Genomic DNA, 27,331 nt, shown 5'->3' with positions numbered 1-27,331 from the left:
ACCCATCCTGCGACCAAAGGATCAAGGACTGACTGGCCACCTTGTAACGGGATCACCCCACGCCGTCAGGAACACCTGGAGATATAGCCGGGATCCCTCTCAGGCTGGATGTCCGTCGCCGTCCGACTCCCGGAACCGTGACAGGATCAGCACCCCGACCTCTGGAGCTGTGGCGGGATGGATCCCCTCCTTGGGTAACAGCAGCCCCTCAGATCACGTCTGTGTCTCTCTCACTCCATCCACTGACTTTTACCTCAGGACACAAAATGGAGTCTTTTACTTTCCCGTCAGCAAAGCCTGCTGGGACTTGTATTTCTCCCTACATACCAGTCTTTGGGGCCGTTTTGTGTGGGAACTGCATGTCCCAGCATCCATTGCAGCTCTCCCTGCAGTTCAGTACAGTCTCTCCCATTGGCTGTTGTAACTGTGCCTTTAATTGGTTTTCTTCTTCTGGCCAATAGGGGCACAAGAGAGGCTGCTGAATGCACAGCTCTGTGTGTGTCAGCTCACATTACATTACTCAGTCAGTGAAAACAGGAAGAAGGAGGGGGAGGGGGGGGGAAGCCCATGCAGACATGACAGCCAGCTCTCTCCCCTCTTGTACATGCAGTCATCTGTGTTAATGTAAGTCTTTGGCTGCAATACCCGCTACACCTTATTACTGGACAGTCTGCTTTATACAGTTTCCTGGGTCACCTACCACCTTAAATCAGAAATCAATCTAAACCAATATAACATAAAATTTTACTTTCTCAAGAAATGTATACGCTCAATCCACAAATTTTCCCCCCGCAGTACTTTTTTTCTGCCACTAGGTGTTGTCAGTCCAATGGCCAGCACTTTATCCTAAACCTAGGTCATCCCGGACAAGCCCCCAACCTGTGACTGGACAGTGAAAAGGGAAGCAGCACAGGGATGGTGGGAACCCCTCATAATGGGCACAGTGGGAGTGCAGACCTGGGAACTCAGCACAGGGATGGTGGGAACCCCTCATAATGGGCACAGAATGGAAAGTTTCGGATTCTCGCTCTGCATTCAGGGATGATCAGTGCCTGGACCCCCCCTCCCTTTTCCCCCCTCCTTGGCTCCACCCTTATCCCTCCCCCAGTCTATTTAAGCAGCGTGTTGGGTGAGCTCAGTATCTGATGATCACGGGTCGATCAGCAACTGGAACACCGAGTGAGAGATTGCAGTGACATGGGTGAGACTCTTCATCAGCCCCCCACCTTCTCTCTGACTCTCCTCTCCTCTTTCTGACCCTCTGTGGTGTCCTGTAGGGAGGTTCTCTTTCCCTCCATTGTCTGACAGCCTGATGAGTGATTGCAGCTTGTGTGGAGGGGAGATGAGATGATTCCCCCCCTCCTGGCTGTCATGCTGATCCGTTGGCTTCCAAGTGACCTGAAACATGCAGAAGGGGGAGTTGTGACTTCACTGGCTGCATGCTTGTTGTCCTGTCATGGGGGAGTCCCGGAGGCTGCACTGCCTTCTGACTTCCATCTGAAGATGCTGACCCCCTGGCTGCCATACTAGGCAGGTTGGGAGTTCTGGCTTCACTTGCTGCTTGCTTGCTCAGGGTGTGTGGGGTGGGGTGGGTGCAGTATTGAAGTCACAGCCAGGCGGGTGGCATTTTTCGGAAGGTCCAAGAACAGAGAATGAGGTCCCAGGACATGGAACTCCTCTGCAACCAGCATGCGGTAAGTGAAGTCATAACTCCTGATTGGCTAGTGAGTGGATCCCCCGACAGCCAGGCAGATGGCATTGTGAGGAGGGGAGCACATCATTTAAGGCACCCCCGTCAGGTATCCGGGCAGTGAGAGGGATCCATCCACCAATGAGGAGGGCCAGTCACAGGCGAGCGTCCAATCACAGGTGAGCATTCGATCAGAGACGAGTGTCCAATCACAGATCAGTGTCCGATCCTGGCCAGGCGAGCGTCAGAAGAATGAGTGTACAGAAGAATGGTACAGACTGCAGATTTTCCACCGCTGGTTACTCAGCAATCTCACTCAGTGCCCAGAGCTGCTGCTGAGCACTATAGAGCCCGGACTGATCGAAAAACCTCCTTCTCCCGGCCGGACCGCGCCGATCCCGGCGTCCAATCTGCGGAGTCATAGAGGAATCCCAACAAAGATCAGGTTGTAACATTTCATCGTGTTCTGATCCGATGGATCAATTTATAGATCAATCCCATTTATCAATTTAAAGCTAATCGATCCCCTACACATGATTTATCAGAATCCATGAAGAAAACAATCGTATGGATTGGATATCGCAATGTCAGCCACGCCCCCTCTGCTATTCATATAACAAGCGCCCCTTTCCTCTATTCACATAGGGGGCGCCCCTTTCCTCTGTACCCCTGAACTATAATCTCCTGTGTTGGCATCTATAGCACGCTCCTGTGCCCGCCCTGTAATCTCCCCACACAGAGCAATCTTACATGGCAGATGCCAACACCCTGTGTGCCCCTCCAGAGTCTACACAATTATTTACCCACAACCCGCTGACTGCTGGCACATCGCATCTTATCACCTGACTTGCCCACCACCCTACTGCATGCAGCCATCCACCATGCTACTGCCTGATCCACTTTACCGCCTGACCCACCCTACCACCTGACTGCCTGCAGCCACCCACCACCCTACCGCCTGATCCACCCTACCACCTGACCGCCCGCAGCCACCCACCACCCTACCGCCTGAACCACCTGACTGCCCGCAGCCACTGACCGCCCGCAGCCTGACCCACCCTACCACCTGACTCACCCTACCACCTGACCGCCTGCAGCCACCCACCACCCTACAGCCTGACCCACCCTACCACCTGACCGCCCGCAGCCTGACCCACCCTACCGCCTGACTCACCCTACCACCTGACCGCCCGCAGCCACCCACCACCCTACCGCCTGACCCACTTGACTGCCCGCAGCCACTGACCGCCCGCAGCCTGACCCACCCTACCACCTGACTCACCCTACCACCTGACCGCCTGCAGCCACCCACTACCCTACAGCCTGACCCACCTGATCGCCAACAGCCTAACCCACCCACTGCCTGACCGCCCACAGCCACCCACCCTACCGCCTGACCCACCTGACTGGCCGCAGCCTGATCCACCCTACCACCTGACCGCCCGCAGCCACCCACCACCCTACAGCCTGACCCACCTGACTGCCAACAGCCTGACCCACCCACTGCCTGACAGCCCACAGCCACCCACCCTACCGCCTGACCCACCTGACTGCCCGCAGCCTGACCCACCCACCGCCTGACCGCCCACAGCCACCCACCCTACCGCCTGACCTACCTGACTGCCCGCAGCCTGACCCACCCACCGCCTGACCGCCCACAGCCACCCACCCTACCGCCTGACCCACCTGACTGCCCGCAGCCTGATCCACCCTACCGCCTGACCGCCCGCAGCCACCCACCACCCTACAGCCTGACCCACCTGACCGCCAACAGCCTGACCCACCCACTGCCTGACAGCCCACAGCCACCCACCCTACCGCCTGACCCACCTGACTGCCCGCAGCCTGATCCACCCTACCGCCTGGCCGCCCCCAGCCACCCACCATGTTACCGCCTGATCCACCCTACCACCTGAGCGCCCGCAGCCACCGACCACCCTACCGCCTGATCCACCTACCGCCTGACTCACCTTACCACCTGAATGCCTGCAGCCACCCACCACCCTACAGCCTGACCCACCTGACCGCCCACAGCCATCTACCGCCTGACCGCCCACAGCCACCCACCCTACCGCCTGACCCACCTGACTGCCTGCAGCCTGATCCACCCTACCGCATGATCACCCGCAGCCATCCACCATGCTACCGCCTGATCCACCTGACTGCCTGCAGCCTGATCCACCCTACCGCATGATCACCCGCAGCCACCCACCATGCTACCGCCTGATCCACCCTACCGCCTGACATAGTTACATATAGTCACATAGTTAGTCAGGCTGAAAAATGGCACAAGTTTTTCCAGTTCAACCTGAAAAACAATAAATAAATAAAATAAAAAATATCGTACAATCCAATATACCCAAATTTTATACCCTCAGTTGATCCAGAGGAAGGGAAAAAACCCCAGCAGAGCATGCTCCAATTTGGTACAGCAGGGGAAAAAATTCCTTCCTGATCCCCCGAGAGGCAATCAGATTTTCCCTGGACCAACTTTACCTATAAATGTCAGTACCCAGATATATTATGTACATTTAGGAAATAATCCAGTGTAACAAGTATTCGGCGCAAGTAATGACAGCTATATCCAGATAACAGTAATGTGCAAAGATGGGTTATAAAAAAACATTGTATATATATATCTCATAAATATAGCATGAAAACTGAGTCCATAATGTAACACAGTAAGTGAAGGGGGCAAAAGTTATGTGTAGAGTCCACATTCAGGGCTGCCTTCTGGTGGGAGTGAAAGCCATTATCCCAAAGGTACTGCAAAACACAAGGAGAAGGAGGCGCCTCTGGGTGCAGACGTTTAAAACAATTTATTAAAACAAAGCAACAAGTGGTATAGCACTCACATTTGCGTGTCAAGCAGCTTGACAAAGGAGCGCCGCCGTCACACCATTCACGGCGTGCCAGCTTAGGAAACGCGTCGCACATCGTGTGACGTCATCATCCCTCGACTGGATCGGCTGCCATTCAAGCCTCGCTCTGGTGCCTGTCTCTACTGCTCGGCCGAGCATATCCAGCGCTGTGAGACTGCCCAGACCCCTACATCTACCAGCAGAGATGAAATGACTCCACGAACCCCCTGGATTGATCTGGGACACTTTTATGCTTTATATTGACCACGCAAATGTGAGTGCTATACCACTTGTTGCTTTGTTTTAATAAATTGTTTTAAACGTCTGCACCCAGAGGCGCCTCCTTCTCCTTGTGTTTTTTAGGAAATAATCCAGGCCTTTCTTAAAGCAATCTACTGAGCTGGCCAGAACCACCTCTGGAGGGAGTCTATTCCACATTTTCACAGCTCTTACTGTGAAGAAAAATTTCCATATTTGGAGATGAAATCTCTTTTTCCTCTAGACATAAAGAGTGCGCCCTTGTCCTCTGGGTTGACCGTAAAGTGAATAACTCAACACCCAGTTCACTATATGGACCCCTTATATAATTGAACATGTTGATCATATCCCCCCTTATTCTCCTCTTCTCAAGAGTGAATAAATTCGGTTCCTCTAATCTTTCCTCATAGCGGAGCTCCTCAATGCCTCTTATCAGTTTGGTTGCCCTTCTCTGCACTCTCTCCAGTTCCCCGATATCCTTTTTGAGAACTGGAGCCCAAACTGAACTGCATATTCCAGATGAGGTCTCACTAATGATTTGTACAGGAGGGCAAAATGATATCTCTCTCTCTGGAGTCCATACCTCTCTTATACAGGAAAGGATTTTGCTCGCTGTGGAAATCGCAGCTTGGCATTGCATGTTATTATTGAGCTTATGATCTACCAAAACCCCCAGATCCTTCTCCACCACGGATTCCCCCAGTTGTATCCCCCCTAGTATGTATGATGCATATTCTTAGCCCCCAAGTGCAGAACTTTACATTTATCAACATTAAACCTCATCTGCCACATAGTCACCCAATTAGACAGAGCATTGAGGTCGGCTTGTAAATTGGAGAGATCCTGTAAGGACGTTATTCCACTGCATAGCTTGGTGTCATCTGCAAAGACAGAAATGTTACTTTTGATCCCAGACCCAATATCATTTATAAAGATAATAAAGAGTAAGGGTCCCAGCACTGAACCTTGGGGTACACCACTGATAACCTTAGACCATTCAGAGGAAGAATCATTAACCACTACTCTCTGAATTCTGTCTTTTAACTAGTTTTCTATCCATTTACAAGCCTGTAGACTTTACCTTACACATGAGCCGCAGCCACCTACTGCCTGACTGCCCGCAGCCACCCACCCTACCGCCTGACCCACCTGACTGCCCGCAGCCTAATCCACCCTACCGCATGATCACCCGCAGCCACCCACCATGCTACCGCCTGATCCACCTTGCCTCCTGAGCCACCCTACCGCCTGACCACCCGCAGCCACCTACCATCTGACTGCCCACAGCCACCCACCCTACCACCTGACCCACCCTACCACCTGACCGTCCGCAGCCACCCACCATGCTACCGCCTGACCTACTGTAACGGATCCCTCATCGCACTCCGCTTGAGTGCTTCCGTCAGTACACAGCTTCCTCCAATCTGGGCCTCCAGATATCAGATTTTTACAGCTCAGTAATGTAACCAAGATCCAGACAAGACTAGCTCAGTTACACAGCTTTAACATGGACTGTTTATTTTGAGATCTCACACAAATATATACAGCGGAACCTTAGATTACGAGCATAATCCGTTCCAGGAGAATTCTTGTAATCCAAAGCACTCACATATCAAAGCGAGTTTCCCCATAGAAGTCAATGTAAATGAAAATAATTCATTCCACATTGACTTCTATTGTATGCAATACCTCAGAAACACTCGGGAACTGAGTATTTCCGAGTGCATCCGAATGGCTCTGAACGGCTCCGAGTGTCACTGGCGCCCCCGCAACTCTGGCCAAATGCGGTACTGCACACCGCAAAGGCTTGAATCCTGCTCGTTTTGGGAGACAATACTCACAAACCGAGTCAGGATGTTTTAAAAGTAATAGCTCGTATTGCGAAATGCTCGTTAACCGCGTTACTCGCAATCCGAGGCATTACTGTACACCAGGATGACAATACAAACTGTAACCAGAAACCTAATTAACATGAGCTAATTAACTAATCGTTTAGACAGCCTAGGTGACTCCGAGGCAGGACCTTTCAGGGCAGACTTGACGTCTTTTAGCTCAGAGGACACAACACACATTATCATCAATATAAACACAGCAAACCTTCTCACAATAGCAGAAGCTAATTACAATTACCAATACAAACAGTGATCTCCCCCTCCTCGGCCTAGTAGGCAAAAAACCTATAGTAGGAGTCGGCCCGTCTCCTACATTGTACAGAGGACAATGTGATCAGCTCTTTCAATTAACATGTTGAGTTCAGAATCAAACAAACCAGGAATAGTATGTATATATATATATATATATATATATATATATATATATATATATATATATATATATATATATATATATATTCTATCCTGGGAGATGATATTGTGGTTAAATATTACTGTCCCATTTTAAGTAATCCAAGGCACATTTTCTCAGTCACTCAGGGTGCCTTAGACATAAGAGGTGCATGGGGAGCGGAAACAAGGGATTCTGGGTTCCACGGGCACCCCTGTCACACTCACCCTACCGCCTGACTTGTCTCACCGCCTGATCCACCCTACCACCTGCAGCTGTCTGACTCACCCACAACCCTACCACCATGCCACCCACCACCTTGCCACCTGACTCACTCTACAGCTTGCAGCTGCCTGACTCACCCACAACCCTACCACCATGCTACCGCCTGATCCACCTTACTGCCTGACCGCCTGCAGCCACCCACCACCCTACCATCTGACCCACTCTATCACCTGACCACCCGAGCGCCCGATCCACCCTACTGCCTGACTCACCCACCACCCTACCACCATGCCACCCATCATGCTACCGTCTGACTCTCTTTACCCCCTGATCCACCCTACCGCCTGACCACCCGCAGCCACCCTTTCACCCTACCACCTAACTCACCCACCGCCCTAACGCCTGATCCACCTGACCGCCTGCAGCCACCCTACTGCCTGACCGCCTGATCCACCCTACCGCCTGACTCGCCTACCATCATGCCACCCACCATGCTACTGTCTGACTCGCCTTACCGCCAAATCTGCCTGACTGCCCGCAGCCACCCACAATGCTACTGCCTGACTAGCCTTACCGCCTGATCCACCCTACCGCCTGACTGCCCGCAGCCACCTACCGCCTGATCCACCCTACTGCCCGCAGCCTAATCCACCATACCGCCTGAACGCCCCAGCAGCAACCCACCACCCTACTGCCTGACTCACCCACCACCCTACCACCAAGCCACCCACCATGCTACCGCATAACTCACCTTACTGCCTGATCCACCCTACCTCCTGACCGCCCGCAGCCACCTACCGCCTGATCCACCCTCCACCCTACTGCCTAATCCACCATACCGCCTGAACGCCCCAGCAGCAACCCACCACCCTACCGCCTGACTCACCCACCACCCTACCACCAAGCCACCCACCATGCTACCGCATAACTCACCTTACTGCCTGATCCACCCTACCTCCTGACTGCCCGCAGCCACCCACCATGCTACTGCCTGACTCGCCTTACCGCCTGATCCACCCTCCACCCTACTGCCTGATCCACCATACTGCCTGACCGCCCCCCGCAGCCACCCACCACCCTACCGCCTGACTCACCTTACTGCCTGATCCACCCTACTGCTTGACCACGTGCAGTCACCCACCACCAAGGTACAGCGACTGATGTGACTGGCTCAGTGATCTCTGTACAGCACTGCGGTATATGTCAGAGCTATATAAATGTATAATAGTAATAATAGTGTGTGACTGTGGGGGAGGGGACATTAGAGTGCAAGCTCCTCTGGTACAGAGAATAATGTGATTGGCTCAGTGATCTCTGTACAGCGCTGCGGTATATGTCAGAGCTATGGGGGCATCTTGTGACCAATTCTTGTTGTTTATTGCTTTCTAGCTACTAAGTGTGGATCATGTGGACCTGGATACAAGTCTCCTCTGGATGCCATGAAAGGTAGGGGCCCCTTGCTTTGAGTCCAGGGACGATGGGGGGGAAGGGAAGAATCAGAGTACAGCTGTAGGCTTTTAGTGTAGATATTTTGAATATGTGACAGGTCCTCTTTGCTGGGTGTTCCCTGGTTTCAGCTCTGCCCTCTGTACGTAAGAGAGGAAAGATGTGAACTGAGGCTGCTGTCTCACTCAGAGGCACTGTGAAAGGAACTGCTGAATCTTGGAGCAGCTCAGATTCAGGCAGTTCTAAGTTCTGCAGCATTTGCTGGGTAGAAACAAATTATGTTCCTGTTTGTTCCCACAAAAGTTGAACCTCTTTTATGACCCGGGGATATCTGTGGCCCCCTGTATCCCACCACTCACCATGTCTGTCCTGTACAGGCCCCAGAGAGGAGCTGATCTACGTCGCCTGCATCTACCACAACACCGGCAACAACAAGCCTGACTACCTGGCCACGGTGGATGTGGACCCCAAATCTCCCTATTACTCCAAGGTGAGGCTCATGAATTTCATAGCATGTTTGTTCCTCGGGGGAGGGCCCTGAAACTGTATTCATGACTAATGAAGGGCCGTCCCACCCATAAGGTATATTTTGTTTACAGGTGGAGTGTGGGTTGGAATTTTCTGATATGGTAAACACAACATTGAGATTTGTGCGGCAGGGAATGGCTGTGACCGGTGTTTACTGGGGGTAATAGGCGAGTACAGACATTTGCTCATAGGGGGGTGGGGCGCAGGTACAGAGAGGTGCTCAATAAGGGAAGGGTGTGGGTATAGATAGGCGCCCCCCCCTGGGGAAGGGGGGCAGGGTACAGCCGGGTGGTCAGCAGGGTAAGTGGGCGGGTACAGCCGGGTGCTCACTATAGAAAGGGGGAGGGTACATAAGTGGTCACCAGGTAAAGGGGTGGGAACAGACAGATGCTCACCAGGGTAAGTAGGTGGGTATAGAAAGCCCTTTATTGGAGGAAGTTGGTGGGTACAGCCGGGTGCTCACCTGGTGAAGGGTGCAGCCAGGTGCTCACTAAGGTAAGTGGGCGGGTACAGACAGGCAGGTATCCTACAGGTGAGGTTCCAGATACCAGCTATGACTCTCCTGCTCCTCCTTCCAGGTCATCCACCGCCTGCCGATGCCCAACCTGAACGATGAGCTCCACCACTGCGGCTGGAACACCTGCAGCAGCTGTTTCGGGGACGTCAACAAAGTCCGGGACAAGCTCATCCTCCCGTCTGTCGTCTCCTCCCGTGTCTACGTGGTGGACGTGGGCACCGACCGCCGGGCCCCCCGCATCCACAAGGTGGGCACCCTCCAATCAGCTGGTCCGGTCCTCTCTGTCAGTTTATTAACTTGTCTTTTCTCTAAATAAACCGTCCCGGGGGCGCGCCATCCCCTCCCTCCTATAACCACCATATCATCACTCCAGGTATTTCTATAGGCAGCTAATGTGAGTACCTGAACCTGTCCTTATATCTGCCTTCTGGACAGCAGCTCTTGGATTGAGAGAAGGGAACATGCTGATAGGAGGGGGGGGGTGACCTCATCGGTGTAGAAGAGAATCGGGGGGCCCAGAAGACGGACTTCAAAAAGCCAGATTGGGGAAAGTTCTCAGGTTTTGATTGCATAACAGCAGTAGAGTGAGGTCAGGTCGGGAGGCTGGCAGAGCTGTGTAATTCTCAGGACTGGCTGGGCAGCTCCCATGTATGTGCCTGAATGCAGGGCCGGGACAAGGGGTGGGCAAGAGGGGAGATTGCACTGGGCGCAGTGAAGCAAAAATGGACACAGGGTGGTACATCCATTCTACGGCATGTATTATTAGTGGGGGAGGGGGGGTGCAATTCTGCATCCTTGCACTGGATTACCCTGTCCCAGTACTGCCCGGCTGTGACCTGACCGGGATTCTCCTCTCTACAGGTGGTGGAGCCGGAGGAGGTGCACAAGAAGTGCAATTCAGGGTACCTGCACGCCTCGCACTGCCTGGGCAGTGGAGAGGTCATGATCAGTGCTCTGGGGGACACCGCCGGGAACGGCAAAGGTGAGCGTCATCTTCTACGCCTGGCGGACCTCTGGGTTTTATTTTTGGCCCGGAGGATTTCTTGTCTTTTTAAAAGTCTTATTGACCTTTCCATGAGGGTAACTTCAACCGATTTCTGTATCTCAGGAAGCTTTGTGCTGTTGGATGGAGAGACGTTCGAGGTGAAGGGGAACTGGGAGGTGGAGGGCAACGCTACGCCTTTTGGCCACGACTTCTGGTACCAACCGCGCCACAACGTCATGATCAGCACAGAGTGGGGAGCGCCGAAGATCTTCACCAAAGGGTTCAACATAGAGGACGTGAAGGCGGGTAAGAGGGGTGCAGAAGGGTAAAAAGGGGCAAAGATCAGTACAAGACGGGACTACTGGGAGCAAAATTCATCCATTACTACCCCGTCCCTCTATTATACCCCAATCCTCCCTCTGTCCTTCTATTGTAGCAAAGTCCCGGGGCCCCTTTAGTCTAATGAGAACCTCCAGAGTTAGGGACAGCTAAAATCCTTCTGTGTAGAGTGGGTTACAAGGAATGACGGGTGCAATGCAAGGTAGGTTCATGGGCGCCAGACACTTCTTGAATGCAAAGAGATTTATTTTCTCTTGAACAGAACTGTGGGAGAGAGGTTTAGGGCCAGGACACCCTTTTAGTGGTTGCAATGTTAATTGGCAGACTCCGAGACTTCTATAGGTAGACAGCCATGCAGGGAAAGGCACCCAGCAGGACACCACGTCTGTATGTGTAGGATTGCTGTCTCCTATGGCAACAGTCTTATAACCATTCCTAACACAAGTTGTAATGAACTTCTGTACTTCCTCTACAATCACTTCTTGTAGATCTTCACTCCACTGAGCTCCCAGTCTCTCCTCACTAGACTTGCTGATCCACTGCCACCGGATCTCCTGAGCTCTTCCAACCTTCTCACTGAGTATCTTCCTCAAGCCTCAAGCCTCAACCCGCTGGCCTGCTCTGTGCCTGGCTTGGCACACAAGGCTGCTCTGCAAGCGTCACCTCCGCTGACTGGGTCCCTGGCTTGACACCTGCTGAAGTTTCCCAATTCTTCACCATCCCTGGTTGGTGAGAATACTGCTCTGGTACTTGCTTCAACTACTCACTGCAGTCCCTGGTAATGAGGGGGTTGACCCCCTAATGGCGACAGCTTCCCCTCTACCTCTAACCATGACAGGTTCTTCGGCCGACAGAACCGTCACTTATGGTTGGACTTCAAGCCGCAGTCCCAACCGTGCACTGCTTTCTTTCTTCTGGGTAGGCCTTCAGAAAGCCTAGCAGCCAGATGTCCCCGGGATAGGCCCCAGGCTCCGGCCTAGCAGCCCCGGGCAGCACAACACACGTCCACCCAGATAGCTGTCCAGATGGCACAGAACCCCGATCACCTGACCTCACCCAAATAAATAGGCTCTCCCTGCAGGCCAAGGAACCCAAGAAGATCCCTGCCCATTGGCTGAGATGCCTCATCTATTCCTAATCTGTCCTTGCAATGCCCTTGTCTTATCCAATGTCACCAGGTACCCGGCCACCTAGCGACAGAAGAGAGAAGTGCAGCAATTCCAGACTGAGGGTGAAATCAATTGATCCCTAGCAATTAGCCAAGGCAACTATACCTGGCAGGTAAATTTAAGAGCAACCTAAACATCAGGGTGCTACATCCTCCCCCCTGCCTACAAAACTACATCTCGGAGTTTGCAAAAAAAAATAAAATTTGAGCTCTCAAGCCTGAGAGCGAATGTCCTGGCAAAAACTGTGATAGGTGGGGAAAGAGGAAAGGAATAATAACAACAAGTAGTGCACATAGCATATCACAGAAAATAAACATGCATGAGCGAATGGCAGTTCACACAGGGTAGATAAATAACAGGAATTATATATATACAGTTTAATGTGTGGTGTACCACCCAACTACTTAAGAGGGAATATCATCCTAATTCTCCTATCTTAACTATCTAATATGTACAGTAATAAAGAGAGCATGAATATTTAGCATTATCATCCATGTTGGATCACTGTCTCTCCTTGTCCAAGGAAGCCGCAACAGTGCAAGAACACCTGAAAGAGAGAAATAAACAGCAATGCAAATGCATCCTATCCCTATAATAACATAGTGCAATATGTACATGAGTGATTAAGTAATTGTTACTTGTCCTTAGCCAAGGACAGCATAGCAGTGTAAATACACTCTATAATAGATCTGAACCATATACATATGGAAGTGGAGAATGCCACCCCCTTTCCATTGATCTAAAGAAACCTTCCTTAGAATGTTCTATCAAATACTCCTAAAATGAATAGAGGTTCACTCAGGTCAGCCCCGCTCATGCCATCTGGTGACCAACACTAGAAACCGTTCTCATGTGTGGGTTAGTCCATTATTTACATGGACGGTAAGAATTGGACCCTTTGCCAAAGCTCATTCTACCTGACTAGCTAAATACCCCAGTCTCCTTGATGTATCACAGTCCATCAAAATTTTCACTTGGGTGTGAACAATATTTCCCAGCAGTTTCCCTTCTTCTTTAAGGGTATCTGCGGGGACAAGGGCACAGCTGCATTCTGGCAATAGGCAGCCAGGCCTTGATGCAAGGGACCGCACTCTTTAACACAGGTCCCCTTACAATAGTAGCCTCAGTCTGTCCACATGACAGCCGGGAACTGAGGAAGACTTCCTCTTTAGTTGAGGAACAAACTTGCTGAACATCACATCAGCAGATTGCTTTTCAGAGGGAGGCACACTGACAACTTTCAGAGCACTGGCCAGCATGACTCAAGTGGGCACTCCCTGTATCTACCGGCAGCATTCAGTCCAGCACAAGCTCAGCAGTACAGCCAGCAGGAATGTTCTCCACTGGCAACAATTTTGTGCAGAAATTAAGTGGCATCCAGCATAGTGTCCTTCACTTCACACAGCACATATTTGTAATCCACAAAGTTTAGTGAACAGACGTACTTTCATCTGGCAACTTCAAATTTTCTCCTTTTTGTAGTAACCGTAGTAACAACGTGTTTAGTGTCCTTTTTGTCTGGCTTGCGGATAATCACACTGTCCAGATTAATTTTTACGGCCATAACCCCAGGTGTGCAACACTGACACGTACCTCTCAGCAACTTTCGGTGACCGCTTCGGAAATTCCACGTGTAGAAGGATCTGGAGGAAACTGCGCACAGCTTCATCTACCTATTGGGTCTCTTTAACAAGAATTTCCTCCACTAGATGAACCGGTATGTAGGGATACAGGTACCCATATTCCTCAGCCACTTTCTTTTATGATGATTTGCTGCACCTTGGACAGCCTGGGCAGGGTCTTAGGGTCTCCATACCCAGGTAGGACCCTTGCGTCTGGAGCACGCTGAACTGGGTACCCAGCAACAACATCTGGCTTGCAATCAGACTTATTCACCGGCGTTTGCTTGGTGTGGTGAGCCTTGGGGACCCATCAAGCCCATCAATCCTCCTCAAAAGATCTAGTAATGCATACCAATGGAGCTGCATTGGCAGAGAGCTTGATTTTAACGCTAGCGGCAGTAGCGGAGGGAACTACATCCTCCTCCTCCTCCTCTGTCACACATTTGCTTCTCATCACTGTCACTCCACTTCCCCGTCCAAGATAAAGTGTCCGAAAACAATTCAGATAATCCATCAGAGGGGATGTCTGAATTTGTTATGGTGGAGCACTCTTCGGCCGGGAGGTAGTTACGCTTGGCACTGGCTTTAACTGGCACAACCGTGTTGTCTCCCTCAATGGCCACAGGTATCACCTCCCCTACAGGCACACAGCTTTGACCACTTGCAGGATTACCGGACTCCGGTACTTTTTTTTTTTTCCCCCCAGTGGCTCAGACATCAAAGCAAGCAGATGGGCCCGACTGCGGCCTAGAGGGCCATGACCGGAGCGCTGGGTCCTGGGGCAGTCGTTAAGACAGGGATAGCAGCTTCCTGCACGACTCTGGTGATGGCAGGTGGGCTTGTAATATCACTCCCAGATGGGATAACGACATTCTTGTCCCAATCGGCCTGTAGTATCCGTGGAAGTTGAGTTGGTGAGACTACCTTGAGCAGGTGTCGTCCCCCCCCCCCCCCCCCCTGCAACGTCCGCAGACGATCCAAGGCCTCAGATGCGTGGCCAGATGTGGGCAGACTGGAACACTTCCCAAGGCCTCATAGCCTCCAGCCGTATACAGTGCAAGACTACCCTTCAGTATGTACCGCGCTCCGGTGTCAGTCAGAACAGGTTTGGACTCACTCAGACCAAAGCCAACTCCCAGAGCATACTTTCTTCAATCCACCATTGCACTTCCAAACTGTGCCATCTTCTCCAACCTACAACCAGGCACACGTGGCAGCACTTCCTTACCCCCCATGCCAACGGATTGGTGCAGATACTTTCTGGAAACTTTAGCGCCCGCCTGTTTGCTTCGGCAGCTCGCCAAATCTGTAATCGAGTCTGTTTTAACCCTCACAGCGCTGGCGGGAAGTGTCAAAAGACCAGGCTGGTACTCTCCCATGAGCAATGAGACTTGTTGGTTCTTCTCCACACGTTGTTGGGATGCATAATAAAACAGTCTATGAGAAGTATAGATGTTACTTGCCACTGTCCCACGGAGCCAGATGAAATCCCGATGGAGCTGTAGCCGGTTGCTATGGGCGACTGCTGCGAGGATAACGCCTTTGCCCCACAGGTGCAAAAATGTAGCAAGGTCCTGGGGGCCATTTTGGTCTGAGAACCTCCAGAGTTGGACAGCTGACATCCTTCTGTGTAGAGTGGGTTACAAGTCATGGTGGGTGTAATGTAAGGTAGATTCATGGGCGCCAGACACTTTTTGAATACAAAGAGATTTATTTTCTCTTGGACAGAACTGTGGGAGAGAGGGTTTAGGGCCAGGACACCCTTAAGTAGTTGCGATGGTAATTAGCAGGCAACTCCGACACTTCTAAAGGAAGACAGCCATGCAGGGAAAGGTACCCAGCAGGTCACCACGTCTGCATGAGTAGGATCGCTGTCTTCTATGGCAACAATATTATTACAATTTCTGTACTTCTTCTAAAATCACTTCTTGTAGATCTTCACTCCACTGAGTTCCCATTCTCTCCTCACTAGACTTGCCGATCCACAGCCACTGGATCTCCTGAGCTCTTCCAACCTTCTCACTGAGTATCATCCCTGCTGGGTCCCTAGCTTGGCACTCAGATACTCCTCAAGCGTCGCCTCCGCTGGCCTGCTCAGTCCCTGGCTTGACACCTGCTGAAGTTTCCCAATTCTTCACCGTCCCCGGTTGGTGAGAATACTGCTTCAACTACTCAAAGTGTTCCCTGGTAATAAGGTGGTTGGTCCCTTAATGGGGACAGCTTCCCCTCTACCTCCGACCACAACAGGTTCTCCGACCGACAGAACTGTCACTTCTGGTTGAACTGCAGTCCCAACCCTGCGCTGCTCTCCTGCTTCTGGATAGGCCCTCCGACAGCCAAGCAGCCAGATGTTCCCGGGATAGGCCCGATCTCTGGCCTAGCAGCCCGGGGCGGACGACACACGTCCACCCAGACAGCCGATCACCTGACCTCACCTAAATGAACAGGTTGTCCCAGCAGGCCAAGGGACCCAAGAAGATCCCTGCCCATTGGCTGAGATACCCCATCTATCCTTAATCTGTCCTTGCAATGCCCTTATTTTATCTAATGTCACCAGATGACAGAAGAGAGAAGTGCAACAATTCCAGACTTCGGGTGAAATCAGTTGATCCCTAACAATTAGCCAAGGCAACTATACCTGGCAGGTAAATTTAATAGCAACCCTGCCTAAACATGCTACACTATTATACCCCAATCCCCCCTCTGTCCTTCTATTATACCCCAATCCTCCCTCTGTCCTTCTATTATATCCCAATCCTCCCCTCTGTCCTTCTATTATACCCCAATCCTCCCTCTGTCCTTCTATTATACCCCAATCCTCCCTCTGTCCTTCTATTATATCCCAATCCTCCCTCTGTCCTTCTATTATACCCCAATCCTCCCTCTGTCCCTCTATTATACCCCAATCCTCCCTCTGTCCTTCTATTATATCTCAATTCTCCCTCTGTCCTTCTATTATACCCCAATCCTCCCTCTGTCCTTCTATTATATCCCAATTCTCCCTCTGTCCTTCTATTATATCCCAATCCTCCCCTCTGTCCTTCTATTATACCCCAATCCTCCCTCTGTCCTTCTATTATATCCCAATCCTCCCCTCTGTCCTTCTATTATACCCCAATCCTCCCTCTGTCCTTCTATTATATCCCAATTCTCCCTCTGTCCTTCTATTATACCCCAATCCTCCCTCTGTCCTTCTATTATACTCCAATCCCCCCCTCTGTCCTTCTATTATACCCCAATCCTCCCTCTGTCCTTCTATTATACCCCAATCCCCCCTCTGTCCTTCTATTATACCCCAATCCCCCCCTCTGTCCTTCTATTATACCCCAATCCCCCCCTCTGTCCTTCTATTATACCCCAATCCCCCCCTCTGTCCTTCTATTATACCCCAATCCCCCCCTCTGTCCTTCTATTATACCCCAATCCCCCCCTCTGTCCTTCTATTATACCCCAATCCCCCCTCTGTCCTTCTATTATACCCCAATCCCCCCCTCTGTCCTTCTATTATACCCCAATCCTCCCCTCTGTCCTTCTATTATACCCCAATCCCCCCCTCTGTCCTTCTATTATACCCCAATCCTCCCTCTGTCCTTCTATTATACCCCAATCCTCCCTCTGTCCTTCTATTATATCCCAATTCTCCCTCTGTCCTTCTATTATACCCCAATCCTCCCCTCTGTCCTTCTATTATACCCCAGTCCCCCTCTGTCCTTCTATTATACCCCAATCCCCCCCTCTGTCCTTCTATTATACCCCAATCCTCCCTCTGTCCTTCTATTATACCCCAATCCTCCCTCTGTCCTTCTATTATACCCCAATCCCCCCCTCTGTCCTTCTATTATACCCCAATCCCCCCCTCTGTCCTTCTATTATACCCCAATCCTCCCTCTGTCCTTCTATTATACCCCAATCCCCCCCTCTGTCCTTCTATTATACCCCAATCCCCCCCTCTGTCCTTCTATTATACCCCAATCCTCCCTCTGTCCTTCTATTATACCCCAATCCTCCCTCTGTCCTTCTATTATACCCCAATCCTCCCTCTGTCCTTCTATTATACCCCAATCCCCCCTCTGTCCTTCTATTATACCCCAATCCCCCCTCTGTCCTTCTATTATACCCCAATCCTCCCTCTGTCCTTCTATTACACCCCAATCCTCCCTCTGTCCTTCTATTATACCCCAATCCCCCCTCTGTCCTTCTATTATACCCCAATCACCCCTCTGTCCTTCTATTATACCCCAATCCTCCCCTCTGTCCTTCTATTATACCCCAATCCTCCCTCTGTCCTATTATACCCCAATCCCCCCTCTGTCCTTCTATTATACCCCAATCCCCCCTCTGTCCTTCTATTATACCCCAATCCTCCCCTCTGTCCTTCTATTATACCCCAATCCTCCCTCTGTCCTTCTATTATACCCCAATCCTCCCCTCTGTCCTTCTCTTATACCCCAATCCTCCCCTCTGTCCTTCTATTATACCCCAATCCTCCCTCTGTCCTTCTCTTATACCCCAATCCCCCCCTCTGTCCTTCTATTATACCCCAATCCTCCCTCTGTCCTTCTCTTATACCCCAATCCCCCCTCTGTCCTCCTATTATATCCCAATCCTCCCTCTGTCCTTCTATTATACTCCAATCACCCCCCCAGTCATGTGACCTTTTGCTCCTCCAATCACCTTCTTGCTCTATACTAGGACACTACGGTCAGAGTCTCCACGTCTGGGATTGGACGAAGCGCACCCGCATACAGACGTTGGACCTGGGGGTGGACGGACTGATTCCTCTGGAGATCCGATTTCTGCACAACCCGGACGCTGCGCAGGGATTTGTCGGCTGTGCGCTTGGCTCCTCCATCTTCCGCTTCTACAAGACGGCGGTAAGCAGCTGTGGGGGATGGGGGCTCAATGTTTTTTATTGAGGGGGGGGAATCTTCTACATATCGGCTTTGTGGAGTGGCGGGATGTTGGCAAACTTTCCTGCAGACTCTTACCTGCATCTGTTCTGTAGATCCTGGAATAGGCCACGCCCACACACCTGCTAAAACCTATACACGTGGGCGTGATCACATGACCCGACCCCCGAGGTGACCTGAGGGCAGCATTACTGGGGTGACATATTTAATGTAATAGGCCAGGTATAGGAGCAGGGGGACGAGCATGCTGCCATATCTGTGTAGAGACTGTATACCGTTGCCTTGGTTGCAAGGAAGACAAACTACGGTATAGCAATTTATAATTAATTGGTGAAGCAAATTTATACAAACCTAAAAATACAAGTGGTGTCCCCCTGAATGTGACCTGGTATCTACCTTATAAAGTACAGCAGAGTTCAGACTGGGGGAGGGAGATGCAGCTCATGGAACCAATCCGTTCTGCTCTAGTGCTAACAAAGATAATGCTGCTAGGAGGAGAGAGCAGAGTGACGGAGAGAGGAGCTCTGAGGGGGCGGGTTGAATAATATTGGCCATTTGGAAGACTGAGGACTTCTTGTGGTGGAAAAGGTGTACTGCGGAGGACCCCCCCCTTTCCCCTTTTTTTTTCTTTTTTCTCTTCCTTTTTATTGAGCCATAATAGTTTTTTTTTGTTTTGTTTTTTTTACCCCTACAGGATGAAAAATGGGCGGCTGAGAAGGTCATCCAGGTGCTACATAAGAAGGTGGAGGGCTGGGCGATGCCAGAGATGCCAGGTGAGTGGCTGTATGATGACCCTGATTGGGTGAGAGAATAGCTCCGCCCCCCCAGTTGCTGCCATAAGGACATAGTGTTTTTTTTCCTTCCTTCCGGTTGTACCGGCTCCTCTACAGGACTAAAATGTCTTCCTCTGATTTCACTGCACACTCCGAGCTTCTCACAATGTGCATTAGAAGCTACAGCAAGTCAGATAGAGCCCCGCCCCCTTACCTGGCTGAAGGACGTCCAGCATCAACTATTCCACCGTACCTGGCCCCGCCCCCCTTTCATCAGTTCTTTCGATCATGGAGGCTCAGCATCACATGTGGGCGTTGCCTATGCAAATACAGCCCTGCCTAGGAACGCCCACTCCTCCCAGACTGACACCCGACCATCCAAGGCATTTTGATATTTGCAGAAATCCTCCCAGGGCTTTTAAAAGGAGTGCTGTGATGCACTGAGGAAGCCCGTCCCACCAGCTATTGATCTGCCTGCATTGCATAGAGAAGCACAGAGGTGTAATGTTAGTTTGCGGGCGGTCGGGGAATCAGGCAGTAGGGGGGTCGGTCAAACCGATTTAGATTCAACCAAATCCAGAAAATTCTAATCGCCATTCAAACTTTTTCTATTTGAAAATTCAAAAGCCCTGAGCGTGTCACCTGCCACTTCGCCTGCCACCAGATGCCATCAGGTGCCCCCCAGCAGAGTCCGTCCTTGCATCCAGGTGCCCCCCAGCAGAGTCCGTCCTTGCATCCAGGTGCCCCCCAGCAGAGTCCGTCCTTGCATCCAGGTGCCCCCCAGCAGAGTCCGTCCTTGCATCCAGGTGCCCCCCAGCAGAGTCCGTCCTTGCATCCAGGTGCCCCCCAGCAGAGTCCGTCCTTGCATCCATGTGCCCCCAGCAGCAGTGGCGTAGCGTGGGTTGTCAGTGCCTGGTGCAAGGCAAGAAATTTGAGCCCCCTAACCTATGGACTTTTAGAACTCCCCGAGTCCCTTCCTACAATAGTACTTACTAGCCTGATTCCTACACTGACCACTACATTGACCTATCCACTAATCTGACCTACATGACTCCTAGACTGACCATTACACTTACCTACCTGTCCACTGCACTGACCTACCTGATTAATATACTGACCAGTACATTGACCTACATGTCCACTACACACTGTCCACTACATTGACCACTGCACTACAGTGATTACCACTACACTACACTACAATACCCAGCAGAGCCATGTCCAGAAGATGGTACCTGCGGTGCGTGAGGATGTGGGGTCAACCTAGGCCAAGCTGGGGGTCTGGGGAGTCTTCCAAAGGGAGCCTTGTGAAAGGGGGGAGCCAGGACCATCAGTGTCCCCAGCCAGCGGAGCCCCGGTCCTTCCATCAGTGTCCCTGCTCGTCAGACACACGGCGGCGGGTGGAGGCTGATCACTTCCTTTTGTTCAGTGAAGACCGGGGAGGGGTTGCCAATCCCTGCAGCCAATAGGCTTTAGTGTATAATAGTATTTTCTATTTGTACACTGAAGAGAGAAGTCGCCCCTCTGCACTGAACACAAGGGGAAACAACACTCGTGGCGGCAGCCATTTTTGTGTAGCCGCTGCCGTTTTTAGCCAAAAACATTCCTGATTTTCCCGGGACAAAAGAAAAATCCCGGGAAAATAATCAGGACAAGCTTAAATTGGGACGAGGGTCCCAAAATTGGGATTGTCCCGGGAAAATCGGGACTGTTGGCAACTGCCTTGACCTCATATTTCCCTACCTATGCACTTCACACAACCTCTCAAACATTCATTTTCCTCTCTCTGATCAACCACCTTAATAGTTTCACTCTCTCCTTATCTTCCTCCTCCTTGCCTTCCAACTACCAAACTATTACCCGTAGAAACCTTCGCCACCTTAACCCTGCTCTTCTTCTTTCTGCTACAGATTGTCTCTATGCCAAAATCTCATCCTTGTCCTGCCCCAACCTGGCCACTTCTATCTACAACAGATCACTGTCATCCACCCTGGATACCTTGGCCCCCCCCCTCCCCTCCGTACCCCCCTCACTACGGACAGAATCAGGCTCCGACCGCTACAACCCTGGCAGACAGACAATACCGGAGGCCTCAAAAACGTAGCCGTGCTCTTGAGCGTCTTTGACATACGACTAAGTCACAGCAAGATTTCAGCCAATATAAAATCGCCAACCCCCTCCTCCTCAAAAAACCTCAATTTGCTTGGTATCCATGGCTGTGCTCTCCATTGGTTCAAATCTTGCCTATCTCACCGCACCTTCAGTGACACTTACAACTCTACTTCCTGCTCTGCAACTCCTCTTACCGTTGGGTTCCCCCCAAGGTTCTGTTCTTGGACCTCTACTATTCTCGATCTACATGTCTGCTCTGAGTCAACCACCATTTATATGCCGATGACACCCAAATCTATCTCTCTACCCCTCAGCCCACCCCATCAGTCTCCTCACACATCACTGATTTACTAATAGACCTATCAGCCTGGATGTCATACCCCTTCCTCAAACTGAATGTATCTAAAACCGAGCTCATAATATTTCCTCCCCCATGTGCCCCTTCCCCTGACTTCTTTGTCAAGGTCAATGGCACAAATATCAGTCCGTCCCCACATGCCAGAGTGCTCGGGGTAACCTTAGACTCTGATCTGTCCTTTCAGGCCCACATCCAACTCCTGTCCACATCATGCCGCCTCAGCCTCCGCAACATCTCCAGAAGAAGCCCCCTTTTAACCAATGACACCACCAAGCTTCTAATTCACTCCCTGGTCATCTCTCGCCTCGACTACTGCAACTCCCTCCTCATCGGATTACCTTTACATAGACTATCCCCCCTTCAGTCCATAATGAATGTCACTGCAAGACTCATCCACCTTACCAAACATTCAGTGTCTCCTCCACCCCTCTCTGCCAATCCCTCCACTGGCTTCCACTCACCCAACGAATAAAATTCAAAGTACTAACAATAATTTACAAAGCCGTCCACAACTCGTCTCCCCAGCTACATCACTAACCCAGTCCCAAAATACCAACCAAGCCGCTCTCTTCGGTCCTCCCAAGACCTCCTGCTCTCCAGCTCCCTCGTCACCTCCTCCCATATCCACCTCCAGGATTTCTCCAGAGCTTCTCCCATCCTTTGGAACTCCCTACCCCCAATCTGTCTGACTGTCTCCAAATCTATCCATCTTTAGACGATCCCTGAAAACCCTTCTCTTTAAAGAAGCCTATGCTGCTTACACTGTTTTACTTTCTCCATCAGCTCATCCCCCACAGTTATTACCTTTTGTATCAATTGACTCCCCCTCCTAGATTGTAAGCTCTAATGATCAGGACCCTCTGATTCCTCTTGTACCAAATTGTAATGTAACTATAATGTCTGCCTTCATTTTGTTAAGTGCTGCGCAAAAACTGTTGGCGCTATATAAATCATGTATAATAATAATAATTCCATTTCATTTTTATTCTATTTTTTTCTTTTAATTTCCTTTTTTTTTAAATTCTATTTTTAATTATTTATTTATTTTTTATCCCACTCCCTTATTTTCTATTTTTTATGCTATTCTTTTTCTATGCTTCTTTTTATTATATTCCTTTATCTATTTATTTATTCTATTCAAATTTTTTATTTTATTCTATTGTTGTTTTTTTCTCTTGTCTTTTTTTTCGATTCCTTTCATTTCTGTTCTATTTAATTTTCTGTTTCTTTCGTTTTGCATCATTTATAAATCTGCCCCTCACTGCCATGAACTCGCCACGGGAGCGCGGGGCACAATCTGACAGAAAAAAATGATTCTGTCGGCTATTGTGCGCATGGGCCGTCACAACAGCTGATCGTAAAATCAGCTGTTGTGATGTTCCGTACGGCGCATGCACAGTTCAACCCGGGCACATCTCGACAGTACACCCGGAGGACGGAGGGAGGATTTTAGTCCAGGGGGAGGAGCCTGTACACCCAGAGGACAGAGGGAGGATTTTAATCCAGGGGGAGGAGCCGGTATACCCAGAGGATGAATTTTAGTCCAGGGGGAGGAGCCTGTACACCCAGACGATGGAGGGAGGATTTTAGTCCAGGGGGAGGAGCCTGTGCACTCGGAGGATGGAGGGAGGATTTTAGTCCAGGGGGAGGAGCCTGTACACCCGGATGATGGAGGGAAGATTTTAGTCCAGGGGGAGGAGCCTGTACACACGGAGGATGGAGGGAGGATTTTAGTCCAGGGGGAGGAGCCTGTACACAACCGGAGGATGGAGGGTGGATTTTAGTCCAGGGGGAGGAGCCTGTACACCCAGAGGATGGAGGGAGGATTTGTCCAGGGGGAGGAGCCTGTACACTCGGAGGATGGGGGAGGAGTTGTAGTCATGTCTGTCCTCCCTCTTCTCAGGGCTCATCACGGATATCCTGATTTCTCTGGACGATCGCTTCCTGTACTTCTGTAACTGGGTGCACGGCGACATCCGGCAGTATGACATCACCGACCCGTGTCACCCCAAACTGGTGGGGCAGGTGAGTGACCCCCACCCATTTCTGGGTCTGTGTAACCGCTGTCTTGAAGGAGTTTTCACCTTCAGTAGGGGGAGGGTTCTTTACAGTAAGAGCAAGCATGTCATGAATGCTTTGTATTAAGAGCGGTATGGGTGGGGCTTTGTGGAGTCTCTGCTGGGTTTTCATTGGTGCCTGTGTCCCCAGTGGGAGGATTTAGTCTCACTTTCTGTATCCGGAGGAACAGAGATTTCACTTTTAGTATGGGAGGGGTTCTTCATGGTAAGAGCAGTACAGGAGGGCTGTTTACAGTGATAGTGGTATGGGAAGGGTTTTTTACGGTAAGAGTGATGTGGGAAGAATTATTTGCATCAAGGGTGGTATGGGAAGGGCTTTTCACTGCAAGAGTTGTATGAGAAGGATACTTTACAGTAAGAGTGGTATATGAAGGGTTCTTCACAGTAAAGGCAGTAAAGTTGTGGAACTTACTACAACAAAGGAAAATTATAAAAACATAGAAAGATGTGATGCTGAGATCTCATGTGTCTGTCCAACATTTTGTCATCTCATATATTTTTTTTTCTCCAGAAATTTCTAGCTGGCAGCATTCTCAAGGGCAGTGCAGTGAAAGTGCTGGAAGATCCGGAGCTAAAAGATCAGCCAGATCCAGGATCCATCGAGGTGAGCACCCCTTATTGTACCCCCCAGTGCCTGTATGGGGGGATAGTGACCCCTCTCTTCTTCCTCCGCTGTAAAGTTCACTGTATCATATTATCTATATTCTGATATGTGAATGTTCCCCGGGTAATGCTTAGCAACCCCTGTCTTGAAGGAGTTTTCACCTTCAGTAGGGGGGAGGGTTCTTTACAGTAAGAGCAAGCATGTCATGAATGCTTTGTATTAAGAGCGGTATGGGTGGGGTTTTGTGGAGTCTCTGCTGGGTTTTCATTGGTGCCTGTGTCCCCCCCAGTGGGAGGATTTAGTCTCACGTTCTGTATCAGGAGGAACAGAGATTTCACTTTTAGTATGGGAGGGGTTCTTCATGGTAAGAGCAGTACAGGAAGGGCTCTTTACAGTGATAGTGGTATGGGAAGGGCTCTTTACAGTAAGAGTGATGTAGGAAGAACTATTTGCATCAAGGGTGGTATGGGAAAGGCTTTTCACTGCAAGAGTTGTATGAGAAGGGTACTTTACAGTAAGAGTGGTATATGAAGGGTTCTTCACAGTAAAGGCAGTAAAGTTGTGGAACTTACTACAACAAAGGAAAAATAAAACCATAGAAAGATGTGATGCTGAGATCTCATGTGTCTGTCCAACATTTTGTCATCTCATATTTTTTTTTTTTTCTCCAGATGTTTCTAGCTGGCAGCATTCTCAAGGGCGGTGCAGTGAAAGTGCTGGAAGATCAGGAGCTAAAAGGTCAGCCGGATCCAGTATTCATCAAGGTGAGCGCCCCTTATTGTACCCCCCCAGTGCCTGTATGGGGGGAATAGTGACCCCTCTCTTCTTCCTCCGCTGTAAAGTTCACTGTATCATATTATCTATATATTCTGATATGTGAACGTTCCCCGGGTAATGTTTAGTAAATGTGTGCAGGGGAGGAAGATTCTGGGGGGACCTCATATGATCCAACTCAGCCTGGACGGGAAGAGGCTCTACGTCACCACCTCGCTGTACAGCGCCTGGGACAAACAGTTCTACCCGGACATGATCAAGTGAGTGACCGGGCTCCCCTGTCCCACCCCTCCTCCTCCCTCCTTACCCCTTCCCCTCGGGTGGGACCGGGCTCCTCTGCCCCACCCCTTGCCCCTCCTTGTCTTCTACTCTGTCCCACCCCTTTTCCTCCTCGTCTCCTCTGTCCCACCCCTTCCCCTGTCCCACCCCTTTCCCGTGTCCTGTCCTCTGTCCCACCCCTTTTTCCTCCTCTGTCCCACCCCTTCCCACTTCCTGGCCTTTCTCTCCCTTACCTCCTTTTCTCCCTCTGACCTCTCATCCCCCCCCCCAGGGAAGGCGCCGTCATGATGCAGATTGATGTGGATACAGAGAAGGGAGGACTCTCCATCAATGAGAACTTCCTGGTGGATTTCGGGAAGGAGCCGGATGGTCCCGCTCTCGCCCACGAGTGCCGCTATGAGGGAGGAGACTGCACCTCTGACATCTGGATCTAACACCCAAACCCCTCCCCCAACATCTAAATCTAACCCCCCACCACCATCTGGATCTAGCCAACCCCCTCTTAACTGAAGTCACATGTCAGTTATAGGTGGAGTCTAGTGGGAGGGACTCCCCATCAATCCACATGTCCCGGGTATAAGTCCATGTTCTGCTGCTTCCATCCCTATAATGAGAAGATGTAAGAGATGATCTGCTCCCCCCATTATGACATCATAGAGTGATTGCTCCACCCACAATGCCTACGCTGCTGCCTCTTGACCAATGAGGATTTGTTTTCTGTGTCTGATTATTAAAGAGCTGCTCCGCCCAGAACGGAGCGTCACCGAGTCACTGCGTCCTCTGCCTGTCGTGTCTTCATTACACTCGCACAATGTTCCTGTGACTACTGAGAGTCACTCCGCCCACAACTGACAGTTCAGAGCTTTGAATGATGCTGGACAGTTAACCCGCCATGACAGTTCCTTCTGTCTCTGGAGGACTGTACTGGTTGAGTTCTAGACATGTGCAGAACAAAATAATTTTGTTTTGATTCGTTTTTTACATAAATTAATTAAGGTAAATTTGTTTAATTTTCAGGTTTTATTTTATTTATTCAAATCGATTTCACATTTTTCTAATTGAATTCCATTCTAAATACAATTTATTCTATTCAAAATTTGAATTTCGTAAAAGCGGTATATTCTTACTATTCTATTCTTTTCTGTTTGAATTTATTTTATTAACATTTTGGAAAATGGTTATATTTCTTCTATTTTATTCTATTCCTTTGTTTTCTATTTTATTCTGTTTTCCTTTATTCTATCCCCTTTTTTTTCCTATTCTATGTTTTTTTTCTATTCTTTTATTTTGTATTCTGTTTTGTTTTACTCTATCCTTCTTTTCTATTCAAATTTATTATATTTGAATTTTGGAAAATGGTTATATTCTTTTATTTTCTATTCTATTTGAAATTCACATTTCAGGAGATGGTTATATTCTTTCTATTTCATTATTTTCTATTCTATTCTTTTATTTTCTGTTCTGTTTTACTCTATTATATTGTATTTTTTTTCTATTCTATTCCTTTTATTTTCTACTCC

The 27,331-nt window shown here is 50.0% G+C and overlaps 1 protein-coding gene across 2 annotated transcripts; it reads left to right on the top strand.

Moving 5' to 3' along the window:
- The first annotated feature begins 1,137 nt into the window (after positions 1-1,137).
- Positions 1,138-26,587, top strand: LOC141116754 (methanethiol oxidase-like). 2 transcript variants are annotated; one of them, XM_073609158.1, is made up of 13 exons: positions 1,138-1,201; positions 8,707-8,763; positions 9,141-9,253; positions 9,870-10,055; positions 10,670-10,790; positions 10,917-11,099; positions 18,616-18,797; positions 19,528-19,606; positions 23,980-24,101; positions 24,666-24,758; positions 25,430-25,522; positions 25,674-25,792; positions 26,083-26,587. In XM_073609158.1, the coding sequence occupies exons 1-13, from the start codon at positions 1,198-1,200 to the stop codon at positions 26,243-26,245; spliced, it is 1,515 nt and encodes a 504-aa protein (XP_073465259.1). In that variant the 5' UTR covers positions 1,138-1,197; the 3' UTR covers positions 26,246-26,587. The 2 variants fall into 2 exon arrangements, with proteins under 2 accessions (XP_073465259.1, XP_073465260.1); XM_073609159.1 differs by lacking the exon at positions 24,666-24,758.
- Positions 26,588-27,331: the final 744 nt, after the last annotated feature.

This window comes from Aquarana catesbeiana, linkage group LG13 (genome assembly GCF_042186555.1).
Source record: "Aquarana catesbeiana isolate 2022-GZ linkage group LG13, ASM4218655v1, whole genome shotgun sequence".
Lineage (NCBI taxonomy): Eukaryota > Metazoa > Chordata > Amphibia > Anura > Ranidae > Aquarana > Aquarana catesbeiana.
Note: the sequence above shows the minus strand (reverse complement) of the source record. Positions and strands in the feature narration are given on the sequence as shown.

Bases quoted from the DNA above. Each gene is read 5' to 3' on its own strand.
- LOC141116754 (XM_073609158.1), top strand. The intron at 8,764-9,140 runs GTAGGGGCCCCT...TGTCCTGTACAG, and splicing joins TCCTCTGGATGCCATGAAAG to GCCCCAGAGAGGAGCTGATC. The intron at 18,798-19,527 runs GTAAGCAGCTGT...TTACCCCTACAG, and splicing joins TCCGCTTCTACAAGACGGCG to GATGAAAAATGGGCGGCTGA.